A 17,716-nucleotide genomic window follows, 5' to 3' on the forward strand; every position below is an offset into this window, starting at 1 on the left:
AATAAACCACCTTTTGACCATGTCCATGTAACAAAAGGCCATGAATGATTGTTATTGATATGTGCAACCTCTTCTCAAACAACTGTTCAAAAATTAATTAATTAGTCAAGCAATTGCCTGATTGTAAGCCAAAACTGACCCATTTTGGGCATGATTATTGGACAAATTAGCATAATTTTTAACTGAACCAACTGGCTTGAACCAATATGATGAATTTAATTGAACCATGAACATTTAGTCAAGTCATCAGTTTTTAAAGAAAGCGCTAGTTTACAACAGGGGTAACCAACAGGTCGATCGTGATCGACTGGTCGATCTTCAAAGCCTTCACTGTCGATCCCTAGCATTTTTGCATTTTTGCATTTTCTAAAAAAAAAAAAAGGTTTTCTCATGCTCTGGTTGGTTGGTTGTTTTAACAAGCTTTTTAGACCTGGCTCTGGCTCGTTGATTTGAATCACGCATAGGTCATATGTTATCTTACAATCTCTAATTGGTTATTTGATACGCTGAGGTCTATGAAGGGCAGCGTGCAATTGTGGGTGGGAGTAAAAAAAAAAATCACGTGACGAGGGTTGAGGAAGTAATAACGTTTATGCTAACGGTTTGTACAGCGGGAGTTGCGAACGGTACCAACCTTAACTAACATAACATCGATAAGGCTGAGGGTTCGGTGAAAAAGAAATCCAAAACATATTATTTCCACCCGGAATGGGAGCATGAATTTCTTTTCACGTCAGCGAATGAGAAGACTAAATGCCTCATATGCCAACAGGCGGTAGCCTTGCCAAAATGTGGCAACCTGGAGCATCATCATGCTGTCACCCATGCTAAATTCAAAGACTCGTATCCACTCAACAGCGCATTAAGATCAAAAAGAATCGATGAACTGAAAAGAGGGCTAACAGCACAGCAGTCGACTTTCATCACGCCTATAGCTGTAAGCAAGGCAGTTACAGAAACGTCCAAGTTGCCACGTCTTTTGCCACGTTATGCTCCCAATTCCGGGTGGAAATAATACGTTTTGGATTTCTTTTTCACCGAACCCTCAGCCATGTTGATGTTGTTATGTTAGTTAAGGTGCATTCCGTGTCAATATGTGTATTTTGGCTTCCAAAAGTAAAAATAAAACTACAGGACTAACATGACAAGGTATCTGTAAATGTGAATATTATTCATTGAATTGAGAAACTAAATATCGTGCATTGACCAGATACTGTAAATATGAATAGTGTGCATTGAACAGATAACTGTGCATAACTGTGTCTTTCTTTGTGTGTATGTATGCATGTACATAGAGCCTGTCGTAACAGAAATAAGTATGACAGTGAACAGTTACTCGTGGTAAGTGGGTTTTAATTGGAAGATATCGGAGTGGTAGATCTCGGCTTACATTTTGGAATAAAAAGTAATCTTGGGCTTGAAAAGGTTGTTTGCCACTGGTTTCACGAGGAGATGTTCTTAAGCTTTTAAAAAATCCAGTATGGTGTACATTTTGGGTCTTTGAAGCAAATCTATTCCTTGAGGCGTACCACGTTTTGTGACTATTCGTCAAAGGGTCGAGAGTTCTGTCCTTTGAAAATTTGCATTTTCAAGTGGTTTCTATAGCACCACCAGCTGGGCCCATATGGTCATTGCATGTGGTTGTCCCAGTCCTTTTCAAATTTGCCAATTTTTATTTTATTTTAGCATCCCTGTGGATTTTATAGCCATTTTACAAAGGTGGCAGAGAGGAAAAAATTAAACCAGTAGAAATACAATAGGGTTCCCTTTTGGACCCTAATAATAGTAATATTACTAATAATAATACTTTCATTTATGTTGCTTTCTTTACTTCGTGATCACAGTCCAATAAAATTACAGTTACAGAAGAGAGAGTGAAATTAATTGAATAAAAACTGGTAAAACTGCAATTGAGACACACTAGAAGAGTGTCATAAAACCACTAAAAAAAGCATTAAAACAAGGACCATTAAAAATGAACAATTTCAAGTTAAAAGGTGTTACGCGCCATATAAAAAGCAAGTTTGAAAAAGATGAAAATGGAATCATTTTCCACAGCCCTGAGTCCATAGACATAAAGCATCACAGTGTTGGAGTGCTGATCTAGGATCAGTTTTGCCCAGCGTGATCGGCACTCCTAATGCAACACACTTTATTGAAACGGGCTCAGCCTAATTCTGAAGGTTCCTTTTGCTCTGAGAGTAGAGCTTGTGTGAGTAGGCCTGTAGAAGATAGTGATGCCATCTGTAGAGCAGAGAAGACTGCGGCAAACTGTACGCATATGATTCATAAATGAGCCGGTTCACCCAAGGCAATAATTGTCATTCTACTGCACAGGAGTCAAAGTCCAGTACTGGAGGGCCACAGTATATGCCGGTTTTTGGGGTGTTCTCGACACAAGTGTTTCATTTAAGTGATTGATTGGCTAAGTACACACCTTGTTCTCAGGGCCTTAATTGGCAGCTGATTGATCCGCCTTGAGATTCAGATTGACACCCCTGTTCTACAGTGGTAGTGTTTGCCATTGGCATAAATTATCCACAAAATTTAATCCAATGCCGCAGTAAGTTTGAAATGTTAATACGTATATTCTTTTTAAAGATTTTATTTCTGTAGAAATTCATTGTCCGAGCTAAACAGTGCATAGAGATAAATGAGCAAATAAAAATCAGCAGACGTTTAACTCATTTATACCGCTGTCTGGGTGTGGTGGAAAGTGGAGACTCGGCTGAAGATCTTCCTCAAGCAAACACTGAATTTTCCAGTATGTTCTCAACCTTTCAAGTGAAGGCACTGCTCTGTAGCCTAAATGAACGCTGTGCTACAGTGATACAGTAGCCCTTGTGTTTATAGTGGCCTTACAGCACTGTTTGACAGGCTGAATTGACTGCATGTTTTTCTTTATTCAATGAAAATGTTACTTTAGAGCAGGGATCAGCAACTCACAGTCCTCGAGGGCTGAGAGCTGCTGGTTTTCCACCCTCCCTTTGCCTGGAAGTCAGGTGTGAAGACAGTCTGGCCAATCAGTAGCACTGATTACCCGGGAGAAAAGGAAATCCAGGGCTGGATTTGGATTCGAGGGCCAGAGTTGATGATCCCTGCTTTAGCGGGTTCATAAGCTTGTTAATAACAGACTGCCCCCCGACCCCCCATCCCTCCGCCTGTTCCAGGTCAGAGCCAGCATCAGGACCTTCAAACCAAAGGAGATGAAATTCATCGAGGACAACCCCAAGTTTTCCAAAAAGGTTTGTTCCCTTGTTTTTTATATAAATATATGGCAGATTTTGCAGTGAAATGCATTGACTCGGCCTAGGCATGGGAATATACGGTACTTTGCTAAAAACCAATAGAGAGTTAATATTTCTGGCGAATTAAAATCCGGTGTGAACAGAAGTCCAATTGGAGGTGGTGACTTAAAGCTGGTGTGCCATTATTTTTTCATAAACTGTTATATCTTCCTACCTTAGCAATATACAACATATATGTGAGTTTGAAAATGATCAAATTGGTTTTGATTCTAATAGAAACACCTGAAACCTCTAACAAGGTTAAGCATTTTTGTAAACAAGCGGTTTGCATTACATTTTGCTTCACAGATATACTTGAAACATCTGACTGGGTGGTAGCCACATAGTCCGTTGTGTAGCACGCTAAAATATATAATGGTCAGGCAAGGTTTGGGACAGTGAAAGTAGATAGTTATTTCAACAAAGTTTAAGCTAGTGTACATCAAAGTAAATGTTACTTATGTATCTGGCTAGTAGCATCATCTAACATCTAATTAAAATTAAATGATTTAAATTTAAATGAGCAATTTACTTGGGGAGATTGAGCTTGCACAGACATGAATCGAAGGATGACAATTTGTGTGGAGCTTGACAGGTGCACTTCTGGCCTCCTAATTGATTGGCAGGGGTGCCTTGTGCACAATATCATCCTTGCTGACTGAAACCCTGTCATCTGCGGACAAATCCAGTGCCAACCGCCTCGCCCAAAATCTGTCATGTTTAAACATGTTCAGCACTCACTTCCATTCGACAAGTTTCAACAAACTTTGGACATGGTGTAAACGCCAGCTAGTGGAGGCAGTGGTGCTGTGTGAAAGTGTGGGACCTGTATCTCTGTTCCTGTGTGTCCTGCTCTTGGGTATTGCTAGGAAACGGAATCATGAGAGGGGGCAGGGTAATGGGTGCGGGGCATACCTGGTCCAATCATGGCACAGACAGCAGATTGGGGTGTACCTCTGGCGTTTGGCACTGCTGAACTCAGGAGCCACGCTGTCCTGCACTTTAAAAATGAGATGTGATGCAGTGACCTCCGTCAAATAATATTTTAGAAATACATTAACCTTTTGCAAACCTGATAAATTCCTGAGGATTACTGACCATTTTAAAAGAAACATATTTTCACCAGAAAAAATGTGCAGAAAAAATATATCTTATTTAATGATATGTTGTGGGTAGTAGTAACATATTTCATGACAAATTCCGGGGATGCCAATTTTTCCAGAATTTACCAGCATCTAGTAGTTATATTAAATGTGAAATATATTTCAGTAGTTATGTTAAAAGTGAGATTTGTTGTGTTAAAACATGAGATGAGTCGTATGTTGAAAAAGTGTTATTATGTTAACAATGAGATGTGATGTGTGTTCATATATTATATTGTATATTTCTTGTCTTCTCCTCCACAGTAAAATGTCCAGTGTTAATTAGACTCTACCAGAGCACCTTTGAGTCCAGTTGGGACCATATGTACTCTGTGAGAGTTGATATAACACTGGGCATTTTACAGTGTGTGCACTGTTCTATGCCTGCAGCGGTGGTAACCGTAGAGTAAGGCACTTGCGCAGTTGGCTTGCTTTAATGGTAACTGGCAATGTCGTAAAGACAAAAGCTCCCAGTAAAAGTGGCGAACGTTGAAAGGGTGAACATTATCTCGCTTACTGCCTGCTCTCCTCCATTACCTCCCTTCAGATCTTAGCGCGCAATGTGCTTCGCGTCCGGGCGATCACCAGAGCGCTGCTGTATACTTTACAGTACATTAAAAGCTGCTTTCAATGGGAGAGCACGCAGAGGACAGTCATCGCCTTCTCGGTAAGTCGTTTCCCCTCCGTAATGAATTTGCGTCACCCCCTTTCACGGGTCCTGTTTTATGAAGTTGGGATTTTATGAAAGCGGTGATTTTTTTTTTCTTCTTTTAACTCCTTCCTGTCTTGTCTGAATGAGAACCATCTCCACGGTGTTCTCTGGTTCCCCTCAACTAACTGTAGATAGGACCACTATACTGTAAGATGTTTCATGTTGGGACACTGTAATGTAATATACAGTCATTCATTGACTTATAAAAAAATATAGCTAAATTACCAATCGCTAAATGATTGGGCTAATTAAATAATTAAGAGCAGAAGTTGGCATAAAATTCTGAAATCCAGGGCCCTCCTTGCCCTCCCCCGTTGTATGGGCTTTATCTGTGGGCTTCACACATGCGAATATCCCCCAGCCCTGTCCTTCTCTTGCCTGGTGATGGAAGAGTTCTCTCGGCCCTTCCATTCTGTGTGTTTGTCTCAGAGGATTTCACACGTGTGAGTCATCAGAAACTACTGGCAGCATCAGCGCTAAATAACTGGCTCTTCCAGTGAGTCAAAGCATTTCCTCAGGTGCAAATCTGACCACAGCACTGGCTTGTAGACATTGTCATTTGGTAAAAAAAACCCTTGTTATTTGTACTCCGGAGTTGTTTGCTTTGATGTCCTTGCAAGTTCCTTGGGATAAAAGCTCTTCTAGCAGATAAGCACCGTAAATGGTAAACGTGATCGACATGGGAAGTTCCGGTCTCAGACAGTATCTTTGAAAATGTGCGTGTATTATTATTATTTTTTTATTCTCCCTGCGCACTGACCCCTTGGGGTGGTGAGCCTCTCAGAGCCCCTATCACCTGTAATTAGACCTTCCACGGGTAACAGTAGCACTGTACGTTTCATTTTAGTTTGATTTCTTTTCATTTATACCCAATCTCCAGGCTCTTGAAATGGTACCGCTGCCGCATGTGATCTCTTTCAAAACTAAGATAAAAATAAAATAAAAATGAGCAAAAAGCATTGTTCAGAGTAATAGTATTTTTCGGCTCTGTATATAAAAAGGAATGGTGTTCTCCCGCGCCTCATTTGATGTTTAGGCGATGGAAACATTTTTTTTTTCTTTTCTAACTTCGTGGGTTTCCCCCCCCCCCCCCCCCACTATAACAGCGGCTTTATTAATCCAAGCCCGTAAAAAGCCATGCAGCAGAAAAGCCTGGGTTTCACTAGCAACCCTTAGGGACCTTTTCCATAAAGGCCACGCTATCTGTCGCCTTTAAAAAAGGCTCCAGCAAAATCCCTTTTCCCCTCTGATCTGCATATTAAATTTGAAATTTTACTGCTGCGTGGGGGGAGGCCGGCCGGTGGAGGTTTATGGGGCTTAAGCCCCGCTTCCAAGCGCCGCGTTCGGGTGACTAGGGTTCGATCACCGGCGAGGAATGCCGTGAAACGAATATGCCGGCGTGCGGCGGAGGGGCGGGTGACCCGGGGGGTTGCGTTTAGGCGGGCCGAACGCGCGGGGCTCGTGGGTTCAAAGGGCGAGCCCCCGTCCGGCTCCTTCCGAACGGCCGCCTCTCATCTTCTGCCAGCCGGGCCTACGCTAACAGAAGCGTTAGCGCTCAGCGGGGTTTCTGCGTTCTAGCTGGGAAGGATCCGTGGCTCTGCGGTGTCTAATTACTTAGTATAATACCCCATTCGAACATGTGTGAGGAAAGAGCTGGGAGTTCGAGGGATCTACGCTGTTAAGTTGTGATTGCGATGAGGGGAAGTGATGAATTTGCTTGTAGAAAAACTTTGTGTTCTAAGCATGTTGACTGCAGAGTGTGGGAAAGGTGAACAGATGGACGGACAGAAAGATGCGGAGGTGGAACGAATGACAAAATAGCACCTCTTTTTTTGTCCAGACCACAGAAACGCCATTTCCTTTCTTCTTCAGGCTATTAAAATATCACCTTAAATTTTTTTTTTGTTTGAAAGCAACCAAGAATAATATCTCAGACGTTCAGCCAGTTTGTAGCAGACCGTTCTCATGTTATGAACAGTGGCGAAAAACGCCACCTCAGTTCTGACAGGAAGTCCCTCCGGCGTAGTCATTATGTGAGGTGTTGTGGGGTTTGCATTTTGATTGTAAAATCTACAGCCTGACATTCCCTTCAGAAGTGTCACTGGATGATACTGGTCTTTAAATATAGGGCTACCTAATGAGGCAACATTATACTACTGACAAAAAAAAATAAAAAATCTGAAACCATCCATGGGAATGCAAACAAACTTAAAAAAAGAAGATTTTTATTGCTTGTTTATACTACGGTAATGAGTCTAGAATTTGTGCTTCTAAAGCCTGACAACAGCATTATTCCTCCTGTGTGGGGGAATGTGACAGTTAAAAGCCTAATAAAATACTGGCCTTTTAAATGTGCTTCTCACTGACTGAGTGAGATGAATATTGTATATATCAACAGTCGCTCTGCAGAGGGGTCAAATAAAGTTCTTTCCTGCAATGCACGTTTTGTCCTCTAGATGGAGGTAAAGCACTGTAAAACCGAGCAGAGAGGCGCCAAAAGCTGGTGCAGGTATTCAGAGCCGATCTGAACACTGGGGCAGTCTCTGGGAAAGTTAAATCTCTCATTCTGTTACTGTGAGTGTGCAAAACAAACTTTAAAATGTGAGATAATGCCCTTTAACACATTTAAACCCTTCCCGTCAGATCTTGCAGAATCCCTCAAGTGTGAGGTTGCAAGCCCTGTTTTGTACCAGGTGCTTTGATGTCTAAGGAGTGATTTCCATTTTGGAAGAAGGAAGAGGAGGAGGAAAAGGAATGAAAACATGGGGGGAAAGCATGAGGAGGTGGAGAGGAAGAAAGACATCGTTTACACATGAAAGGCCATTTTGCCTGCGTGTTATTAGAGCGCTTTAAGTATTTGAGTAGAATTAATGTTTGAGTCGGAAGAAAGACTCGACTGTCAGGAACGAGGCCCGTGTGTGTATGCGTACACTTTTTAAATTTTTATTTCCCTTTTTGACGTTGCCAGGCAGCGACCGGTTTAGACGTGGTTTGACAGCCTGCGAGATGCTGATTGCTTCACATCACAGACGGTAATGATGGCGTCTGATTGGCCGTTTGATGTGTCGCCGCAGCGATGCAGTGCTTTTCGGGTGGATGGAATCACATTGTAGCTGACAGGATCGGGGCAGGGCCAACGCTGTCATTGAGACCAACTGTGATGGGAGGAGGGTTGGGGGGGGTCAAAGGTCGAACTCACGCACAAACTTCTTGTCCAGTTTGGGATGCCCATGAAAAGCAGAAGTATCAAAGTTATAATAATTGTGATTGTTTTAATGTGATTGTACCTGCTCTTGGTAACGATATGTTCTGCGAGCCTCCCACACAGAGCAATTCTGTTTGCTGCAGCGCAGGCAGTTCCAGTGCAGGGGTGTAAGAAACATGTGTTGACAGATGATTTTGTGATTTTTAAAAAAGTCCCATTCGGGCTCACGTTTGTCTTAAGAATAACATTTCCTTAGGTTCTGCTCTTTATTCCTTGACGATTTCTCTGCATTCGAAATGAGAATGCAGTCCTCAGTTTGGCTGTGTGGATGTTACTGAAGTTACTGCGCTAGGCCTACCTTTAAACAAATGAGATTTTATAATTGAAAAGAACACCAGCCCTGCACTGTTCGACACCCGACAAAGTTAGCGTTTCCCTCAGAGTTTCATTAGCAAAGAATTCCTTCAGGAAAAAAAGAAAAGGGTGTCTCTGCGGGGGAAAAAAATGATGCTGAATATCGTGCACCTCCTCTGCAGTCAACATGTACCAGAACCACTGTGCAAGCGCTTCAGGAATAGAAAAAAAACCTCAGGATTGTATGTACGTAATCCGGACCACCCTGCCCCCCCCCCCCGCTAAACTCTTCCCTAAATGTTCCATCTACCAGAAAACGAACACATGTGGCTAGCGTGGGAACATCTATTAATTGAGAATGGCAGAGGGCTTCACGGGTGCGAGTGCAATTGGGCAAATATGGCCTGTATATCTATGAGCCAGAAGAGGAACCTCAACAAATTTCAAGAATTTGGCCAAGCCAAGAAGTCTCTGGTTATAACTTTTAATTAAATTTGTATACAAGTGTGTGTCTGTGTATATGTACAAGCATATATGTTTTTAAGTATGTATGTATGTATGTATGTATTTTGTTTAGGGACCTGCTTTAGAGGTTACAGATTTAAATGTCAGGTGGCCTGCTGTGAATAATGAATAGGACACACAATAGGACAGGTCATTTTGCTGTATGATTAGCAGTGATGCTGCTGCAGCAGGTCAACACCTTAAACATGTAGCAATACTGTGGTGTGTTTGATTAGCAGTGATAGTGCTTCTCAAGGCTTAGCATGGTGCAGTATTTCAGCGTGTATCATCAGCAGTGATGGTGCTGCAGCAGGCTAATGGCATGAGCATGGTGTAATGTCACAGTGTTCATGATTAGCAGTAATGGTGCCGCAGCAGGCTAAGCATGGCTAAGCATGAGCAGGGTGTAATGTCAGTGTTTATGATTAGCAGTTATGATACTGCCGCAGGCTAACAGTGTTAGCACGATGTTGTGTTGCGGCCTTCATGAATAGTAGTGATGGTGCCGCAGCAGGCTAACAGCATTAGCATGGCGTAACGCTACAGCAGCTCTACAGGTCTCCTGTTGAGCGTTATTCAGGGCACAGGTGAAGGCCGCTGCGTTTAACCTCGATGCCTCCGGGAGGCTCGCCACCTCTGTCGGACGCCAGTCGTCTCCTGAGCGATTGTGCGTGTGACCCGGCCGCCGCAGGTGAGCCGAAGGGGGGTGGGGAGGGGGTGGTGTCGGGCTCCGGCGCGGCAGTGCGTCTGAGCTGAGGTGACAGGGGGGAGGCTGTGCTGCGGCCCCCTCCGGCTGGAATCGCACGCCTGATTCGCTGCCGCTCCTCCGGTGCGGATTAAACTCCCTCATCGCCGGTGGGGGGTTGCTGAAGAACAGAGGTGTCCAGTGCTGACGGGCACACCCCCGCCGCCACCCCAGAATGCTCCCGTCCCACTTTCAGTGTGACAGGGAGGAGGCGACGCAATCTGCCTCATAGCCGTACCCCCCCCAGCACACACGTACGTACACACACATAAACACACACAAACACGCACACACACACATGCACAAACACACACACCACCACCTCCCAGCCTGAGGGGGGACATTGTCTGACAGGAGAGCAGTGCTGATCCAGGGAGTAAACTCTGCTGCTCGAGCCAAACTCTCACTGTCACAAAATAATGAATGCAGTCTCTGGCCCTTCAGCAGCTGGGATGACTTACAGTAGCTCCATGGCTCTCCGTGTCTCACCGCGTCCTTTTAATTAGGCTTAAGATGAAAGCCGCTTTATTTAAAAGGGGTACAGAGGTGAGGCCAGGTGTTTCAGGAACAGCGATTTGATTTATTCTTTAATTCAAAAATGTTTTTTGCTGCGTTTTTGGAGCCCGTTTATTACTGACATCCATTGTGTATGAACATGTGTGTGTGTGTGTCAGTGTGTGTGTGTGTGTGTGTGTGCACGCGTGCGTACTTGTAAGAACGAGCGTGTGAGTCCTTGTGCATGTACTGTTATGTCTGTATACTTTTAAACGTGCACGTGTGTGTGCACACGTATGTGTGTATGTATTGGTATGAGTGGGTTTGTGCACTGTGTGCGCGTGTGCATACGTATGTGCTTTTAGATGCAGCAGTTACCCTGCTTGGAGGTCTGTTCCCCTTTCTGTAAAGCATGGTGTCTGTCTTTCTGTCCCCTCCATGAGAATCGAACTGAGCATTTGTGAAGTATTTATTCAGCGTGAGCTGTGTGACTGCCACCCCCCCCCCCCCACACAAACACACGCACACTACCTGCCTGCAGAGAAATCTTCCCACCCTCCAAAAACATGTCTCCACATGAGCTTTTAACTGGCCTACGCTCCCCACAAATTACATGTCTCATTACCTTGAATTTACAGCTGTGTTAAAGCCCCTTCCTGCCAGCATCACATCGTCTGCCCGCTGCTGGCCCTCACGCTCGCCGTAGCCTCTTCCTCATTGGCTGAAGAGTAGCCACATGGGGCCTTTGATATATTATTCATTATTTAACACTTGGAGGGCCGCAGCAAGTCGTGTGGTTAGGGTATCGTGTAGGAAAATGGATTTCATTTTCTTACATGAATTAGATAATGCAATTTGCTTATTAATTCTGTGTTTTCAAAATTTGAAAAATTACCTTACCTTGTGCTTTACATATGTTGACTTATTTTGCATGTATTGCACATGCTATACTTTGTCTTGTTTCTCTGTTTCATTCTTCCTTCTTGCTGTGTGACATGCTGTGCGTTTTTCCTGTGTACATTTGCACAGATATAATTATTATATTCAGCAGAAACACATTCAGAAATATGGCGTTTGTAGGTAGCCATTATATTTAAGTTTTATACAATTGCATAGTGGCATAACATATATATAAGTACGAAATCATGTGTTGCGTCATTATGTCGCTTACTTTCAGAGCTTCATCAATTTCATCTTGCTACACATCCAACAATCCTTAGGGTTAGGCCAGATAAAAAAAGTTGGCAACTTTAGTTAGGGCTGTTACATCAGTTATCTTATTAAAACTTTCAGGCACTGAGTAATTCGTCAGGATGATTTTCCAGCAAGTGGGCCTATGAGAGACATACATAAGGCAGCCAGTGGAGTTATGTCAATAGTACTATAAAACAATCCTGCCAGCTTCTGTTTCACGAGGTCAACAGCGCTGTTGTGCCTAGGGTTCGCTCGTCTCCGTGCTCGAAATGGTAGCTAAGGAGAGTGCATCTCCATGGCCTACTTCAGCACACGCGCTAATAGTTTTATTAATTCATTCATTATTTTCCCCCAGACACTCCGCGCATAATCACGCAGGCATTTTTCAGCTAAATGGCTTTGTCAAGGGACGCTTGTACATTACGGCTTCTTCTCCAGCGCATGAATAAGTGTTTCACATCTGCTATTCTGGGCAGCGGAGCTGGGGCTGTGTTTTATGAAGACGTTCGTTGAGACTGGCTCCGTAATTCACTCTTTTTTTTTTTTTTTGGCAATTTAAAAACTGCACTAACATTTTGCTATTTTCAGTTTTTGGCTGCACTTTATTAGTTCAACAGTTTACTAGCCTATTTGCTGGTTCTAAAAACTTTGGGTTAATAAAAAAGACCCGTATTGCGTTTCAATTACTGTGTAAAGAGATGTATAGATGTTGCTTCGTTGAGTGTTAATAAAAAGACGTCCCTTGGTAGATTTTTTTTTTTTTTTTGCATGTCTGAAACAGAGTCCAACTTTAAAGGCTAATTAAAGTTATATTATTTTCTATATAAATTTACACTTAAGCATGACGAGGTGCCGTTCCTTCCTTCCTGTGATCACTCACAAACACGGACGTTTAGCGGGGGTAGTAAGTTCGGTTTCGGTTTCGCGGAGGAATGTCGAGGAGGGGACAGGGCGGGCGGGTCCCTCCTTCCCCGTGCGCATTAACGAGGGATGCGTGGCCCGCGTTTCCCGGAGCTGCTGGTTCCTGAAAAGGGAGCCGCAATGGCTTCCCCAGATGTTGCTCAGAAGCGGCATTTTTATTAGCGCATAAAACCGCGTAAATCCTCTTCACGCGGTAGGCCCGACGAGCGGCGGGTAGGGGAGACGCAGCGGCGCGGGTTTCTGACAGGTTTAGTTTATAGCCCCCATTTAGGCACACAGTTTAGACACTACAAATTATAACCGTGCGTGCTTTTATCTGTACCCCTAAAGCCGGGCGCTGTTGGCGGAATCTGCATTAGCTGGCGATTATGAATACCTGTGACAGATCCTCTCTGCCGGCTCCCTGGGTAGAAATGAATTGCTTCCCTCTGTTAACGCTTGCGGAAGACAGGGACGAGGCAATTAGACTTCAGTGGTTAATGTAGCAGGTTTTTGCTGGGGGGTGGGGCTGAGGGATGGGGGGAAGGTGGAGGACCGTGCTTGAAGCTCCAGCTGGGTGGTTGTTCAGGTTTACAGACACTAAAAAGCGTCGCTGTGGAAACAACAGGCTACCTGTCCGAAAGCTAGCTGAATTCCATCTTCGGAGAGTGGTGGTCACGTCCTCTTGAAGGTTCTCCTCCCCAGGGGGAGCAGCGGTAATAACTTAAAGTGACCGTAACGGGGTTGAAAATAGTAAAAATAACCATAAATTATCACAGAGGGATGTATCCAGAAAATAGTAAAAATAACCATAAATTGTCACAGAGAGATCTATCCAATACACATCCACAAAATATTTGTTCAATGTCTGTAACTATAACAATACATATCTCAGGTCTGACACAAAATCTATGTAGAAAAAAAACCTTAGGATTGTATGTACGTAGTCCGGACCACCCTGCCACCCCCCCTCCCCGCTAAACTCTTCCCTAAATGTTCCACCTACCAGAAAACGAACACATGTGGCTAGCGTGGGCACTTCTATTAATTAAGAATGGCAGAGTGCTTCACGGCTGTGAGTGCAATTGGGCAAATGGCCTGTATATCTATGAGCCAGAAGAGGAACCTCAAGTTTCAGGAATTTGGCCAAGCCAGGAAGTCTCTGGTTATAACTTTTAAAGCTGTCTGGTTTTGTGAAATGGTCACTGCACAAGCAGGTGTTTGCTCTGATTGTGTCAGTGTAGCCATAGCTTTTTCAAAAACTCCACCCATTTCTTCAGATTTGCATCATTCCTAGAAAACTTCTAGCAGGACAGAATACATTAATTTGCCTCAAATTATAGGAGGAGATATGCATTGAAGTTTTATTGGCCATTACACCAGGTCCTTCATGGAGGACTTTGACCCAATAGCTCAGAGCTTGGTATTAAATTGAACTCCACTAATTTAATTCCTTCATAGGTATAGATGGAAATATTTAGACTGATATAGGTGGATATTGTAATGCAATTGATTTCTCGTACTGTTGGTGATGCTTAATACATACCATAATAGCTCCATACAATGTAGCTGAAAGCTGTTCACAGATTGAGCTTTACAATCTTTTTAAAACTAGGTTATTCATACCTGAATACCATAAGAAGACAACCTGCATGCAGTTGAGGCCAAAAGTTTACATACGCCTAGGCTAAAAACACTTAAACTCAATTTTTCACAACTTCATACATTACATGCTACCATACATTTCCTGTGTTAAGTCAATTAGGGTGTCTACTTTATTTCCATAAGAGGTCATTTCAAAATAATAGCTAAGAGACAGATTTATTTCAGCTTTTATGTACTATATCAGATTTTCAGTGGGTCAAAAGTTTACATACGCTTTGTTAGTATTTGGTGGCATTGCCTTTTAATAGCTTAACTTGAATCAAACACTTGGGGTAGCCTTCCACAAGCTTCTCACATTACTTTTTTCCCATTCCTCCTTGTAGAACTGGTGTAACTTAGTCAGGTTTGTGGGCCTCCTTGCTCGGACACGCTTTTTCAGTTCAGTCCACAAATCTTTTATGGGATTCAGATCAGGGCTTTGTGATGGCCACTCCAATACTTTCACTTTGTTGTCTTTAAGCCATTTTGTAACAACTTTGGAGGTATTCTTAGGATCATTGTCCTGCTGGAAGACCCAGTTGCGACCAAGTTTGAACTCTCTAGCTGATGTCTTGAGGTGTTGCTTCAGTATTTCTAGATAATCCTCCTTCCTCATAATGCCATCTATTTTCTGAAGTGCACCAGTCCCTTTTCCAGCAAAACACCCCCAGAACATGATGCTTCACAGTTGGGATGGTGTTCTTCGGATTAAAAGCCTCACCCTTTCTCCTCCATACATAGCGCTGATCATTATGGACAAACAGTTCAATTTTGGTTTCATTTGACCAGAGAACAGTCCTCCAAAAGGCTAGGTCTTTGTCCTGGTGATCACCTGCAACCTTCATTCTGGCTTTTTTATGCCGGTCTTAGGAGTAGAGGCTTCATCCTTGCATGACAGCCTTTCAGGGCATGGTGATGTAGGATTCTCTTAATGGTGGATGTAGATACTTTGGTACCTGATGCCTCCAACTCCTTCACCAGTACCTTTGTTGTTGTTTTGTGGTTCAGTTGAAACTTTCAGGTTTTGTTCAGCCTTTGTGCCTCCTTCCTGAACGATGCAGTGTCTGTGTGGTCCCAAGTTTTTTATATTTGAATAAAATTGTTTGTACAGATGCTCGTGATACCTTCAGTTGTTTGGAAATTGCTCCTAAGGAGGAACAGGACTTGTGGAGTTCCACAATTTTTCTGAGGTCTTGGCTGAGTTGCTTGGATTTTCTCATGGTATCAAGGGCAAAAAGGCAGTGGCTCTAAAGGTAGACCCTTAAATGCAGTCACAAATGCCAATTAACTCCCAATTAACTCCTAATTATGACAATTGGCCCATCAGAAGCTTCTAAAAAGTCATTACATCAATTTCGGGAATCTTCCAGACTGTTTAAAGAGACAGTCAACTTGGTGTATGTAAACTTTTGACCCACTGGTATAGTGAATTTAAGCAGAAATAAATCTGTCTCTAATCAATTGATTTAAAATTACCTCTGATGTGAACAAAGTCACACTTGCCAAAAAAATGTATGGTAACATGAAATGTTGTGAAAAACTGAGTTTGAATATCTTTAGCTTAGGTGTATGTAAATTTTTGGCCTCAACTGTAGATAATATATATGGATATTATCTACTCCCACCCACAAGTTCAGTGTTAATAATATTTAAGTTTTAATTATGACCACTGTTATTCACTAGTGCTGGATACTCTCTAGTCTGATGGAAAATGCCATGCCTGGATAGGCTGAATGGTCTTTTCTCATTATTACACACATTTGTATTCTTATGTTCTTATTTATATTGAATCGTATAAAAGAAAATAGTTTGACAAGAACACACGAGGCATAGGAAAATGTTATTTGTGTGGAAGGTGTGTGAAGCATCAGTCCTAGGGGTCTGGTGGGGTAGGAGGTGGGGGGGATGTGGTTGTGAACACAGTGGGGGGTTAAGAAGAGAGCCTTGGAGTTCAGGGCTGGACACTGGCACATCACATGTACTGGCTCGTTTTAACAGCCTGCAGCCACAGCCCAAAGGCTCTAACACTCCGATTCCTGTCTGGGGCTAAAGCCTGACAGACCCCTGGCGCACTATGTGAGATGATGGCGTTACCGTGGGTACGAGCATCAGAGAGTTAGGATGGGGAAGCCCTCCTGCGATTCATCTCAAAACGGCTCTGTGAAAAAACAGCACTTTCCAGACCTGAGTGAGAGCCCTCTCTCCTATGACGTACCCGCACTGGAAACTTCTGCAATGCCACACAAGTTATTTTTCAAGCCTAGCTGATACGATCTCTGTGCCCGACTTCATGCACCTTAACCCATTCAAGCACTTTGTGTGTGTGGGTGTGAAGAGTGAAAATGTTTTCTGATTTTGAAAAGTAGTCTTGTTTTAAGACAAAATGCCTGAAAGGTAAATGCCTGAATGCACATCCTCCCCTTGTCACGGATGTTAACCATCAGCAGACCGTTGAAGGGCATGTTATTTTGTTTTACTTTTGAATCTTGGTGTTTCCTGTTCTGTGGTTACCACGGTGATGTGATGCATCCGTGTGATTGGATTCTCTGGGCTGCTATCCCAGCCTGTCTCTGACGGTATGGGTTTAATCCTGACTCATTAGGCTGCCAGTAAATGGGTGTACAGGTTCTGTTCCAGTTAGCTGTGGGAAAAGCTGTGGTGGTGTGCTTATTGACAGTCCGTTCTCCCAGTCAGGAGAGGTCTATGGGCAGAAATTAATGCCAGCAGAATGTATGGTAGTTAAACCTCAGCCACTATTCCTAGGGCAACTTTTAAACTAGACGTTTAAAAAATTCACCATACGCCTTTTCATTTAGTTCATTTATTTGAATGAATGTGTATGTGTAACAAAGCCTGAATGTAAATATTTATATTTATTGTATTGCGTGTGATGACTGAATAAAAAATACTACTACTACTACTACTACTAAATAAAGCATGAGTTTATTATATTCATTATACCCATAGGGGTCCTTCACCCTGTACCATTGATCTCGCATCTCTTGCTGTCACAGCAGTGAGGGAAGTGCAGATGGGGACGAGCGTTTCTTTGCCGTGCTGTTCTGTTGCAGTCCATACAGACCCATTCACGGTTCCAGCAGAATAGGCCTGTCCCGTTCTTGAAGCATTGGATTTGCGACATTACGCCATTTTTTAAAATGTATTTTTTGTTTTGTGTTGCAAATCACCAGACAGTTTGGGGGGGAGGGGAGGTATGAGTGTGTGTGTTTCTGTGTGCCTGTGTGCTTGCATGTGCATATGCTTAGGCGTGTGCATGCATGCGTGTATGTGTTTGTGTTCCTGCGTCTGTGTGTCCGGTGGGTGTGTATCCACTCTTATTCCGTCTCTCTCACCGGGGTTCCAGATCTTCGTCTTCACGGTGTGGCACTGGGAGTTGTACATGCTGCCACTGCTGCTCCTCTTCCTCATGGCCTGGAACTATGTGAAGGTGGTCTATGGGAAGGACAGCCAAAGTCAAGACCTGGTGAGTGCTGAAAAACAGACCTAACCCCCCCCCCCCCCAGACAATCCCTC

General features: G+C 43.3%; 1 protein-coding gene across 2 annotated transcripts in view; it reads left to right on the forward strand.

Moving 5' to 3' along the window:
- Nucleotides 1-17,716, forward strand: part of LOC118227815 (multiple C2 and transmembrane domain-containing protein 2-like) — a 75,994-nt gene that overhangs the window by 42,894 nt on the left and 15,384 nt on the right. For both annotated transcript variants that reach the window (XM_035418748.1, XM_035418749.1), the window contains exons 16-18: nt 3,171-3,245; nt 4,977-5,096; nt 17,547-17,666. In XM_035418748.1, coding sequence (XP_035274639.1) covers nt 3,171-3,245; nt 4,977-5,096; nt 17,547-17,666 — 315 coding nt within the window. The remainder of the gene's footprint in view (nt 1-3,170; nt 3,246-4,976; nt 5,097-17,546; nt 17,667-17,716) is intronic.

This window comes from Anguilla anguilla, chromosome 5 (assembly GCF_013347855.1).
Source record: "Anguilla anguilla isolate fAngAng1 chromosome 5, fAngAng1.pri, whole genome shotgun sequence".
NCBI classification, from domain to species: domain Eukaryota; kingdom Metazoa; phylum Chordata; class Actinopteri; order Anguilliformes; family Anguillidae; genus Anguilla; species Anguilla anguilla.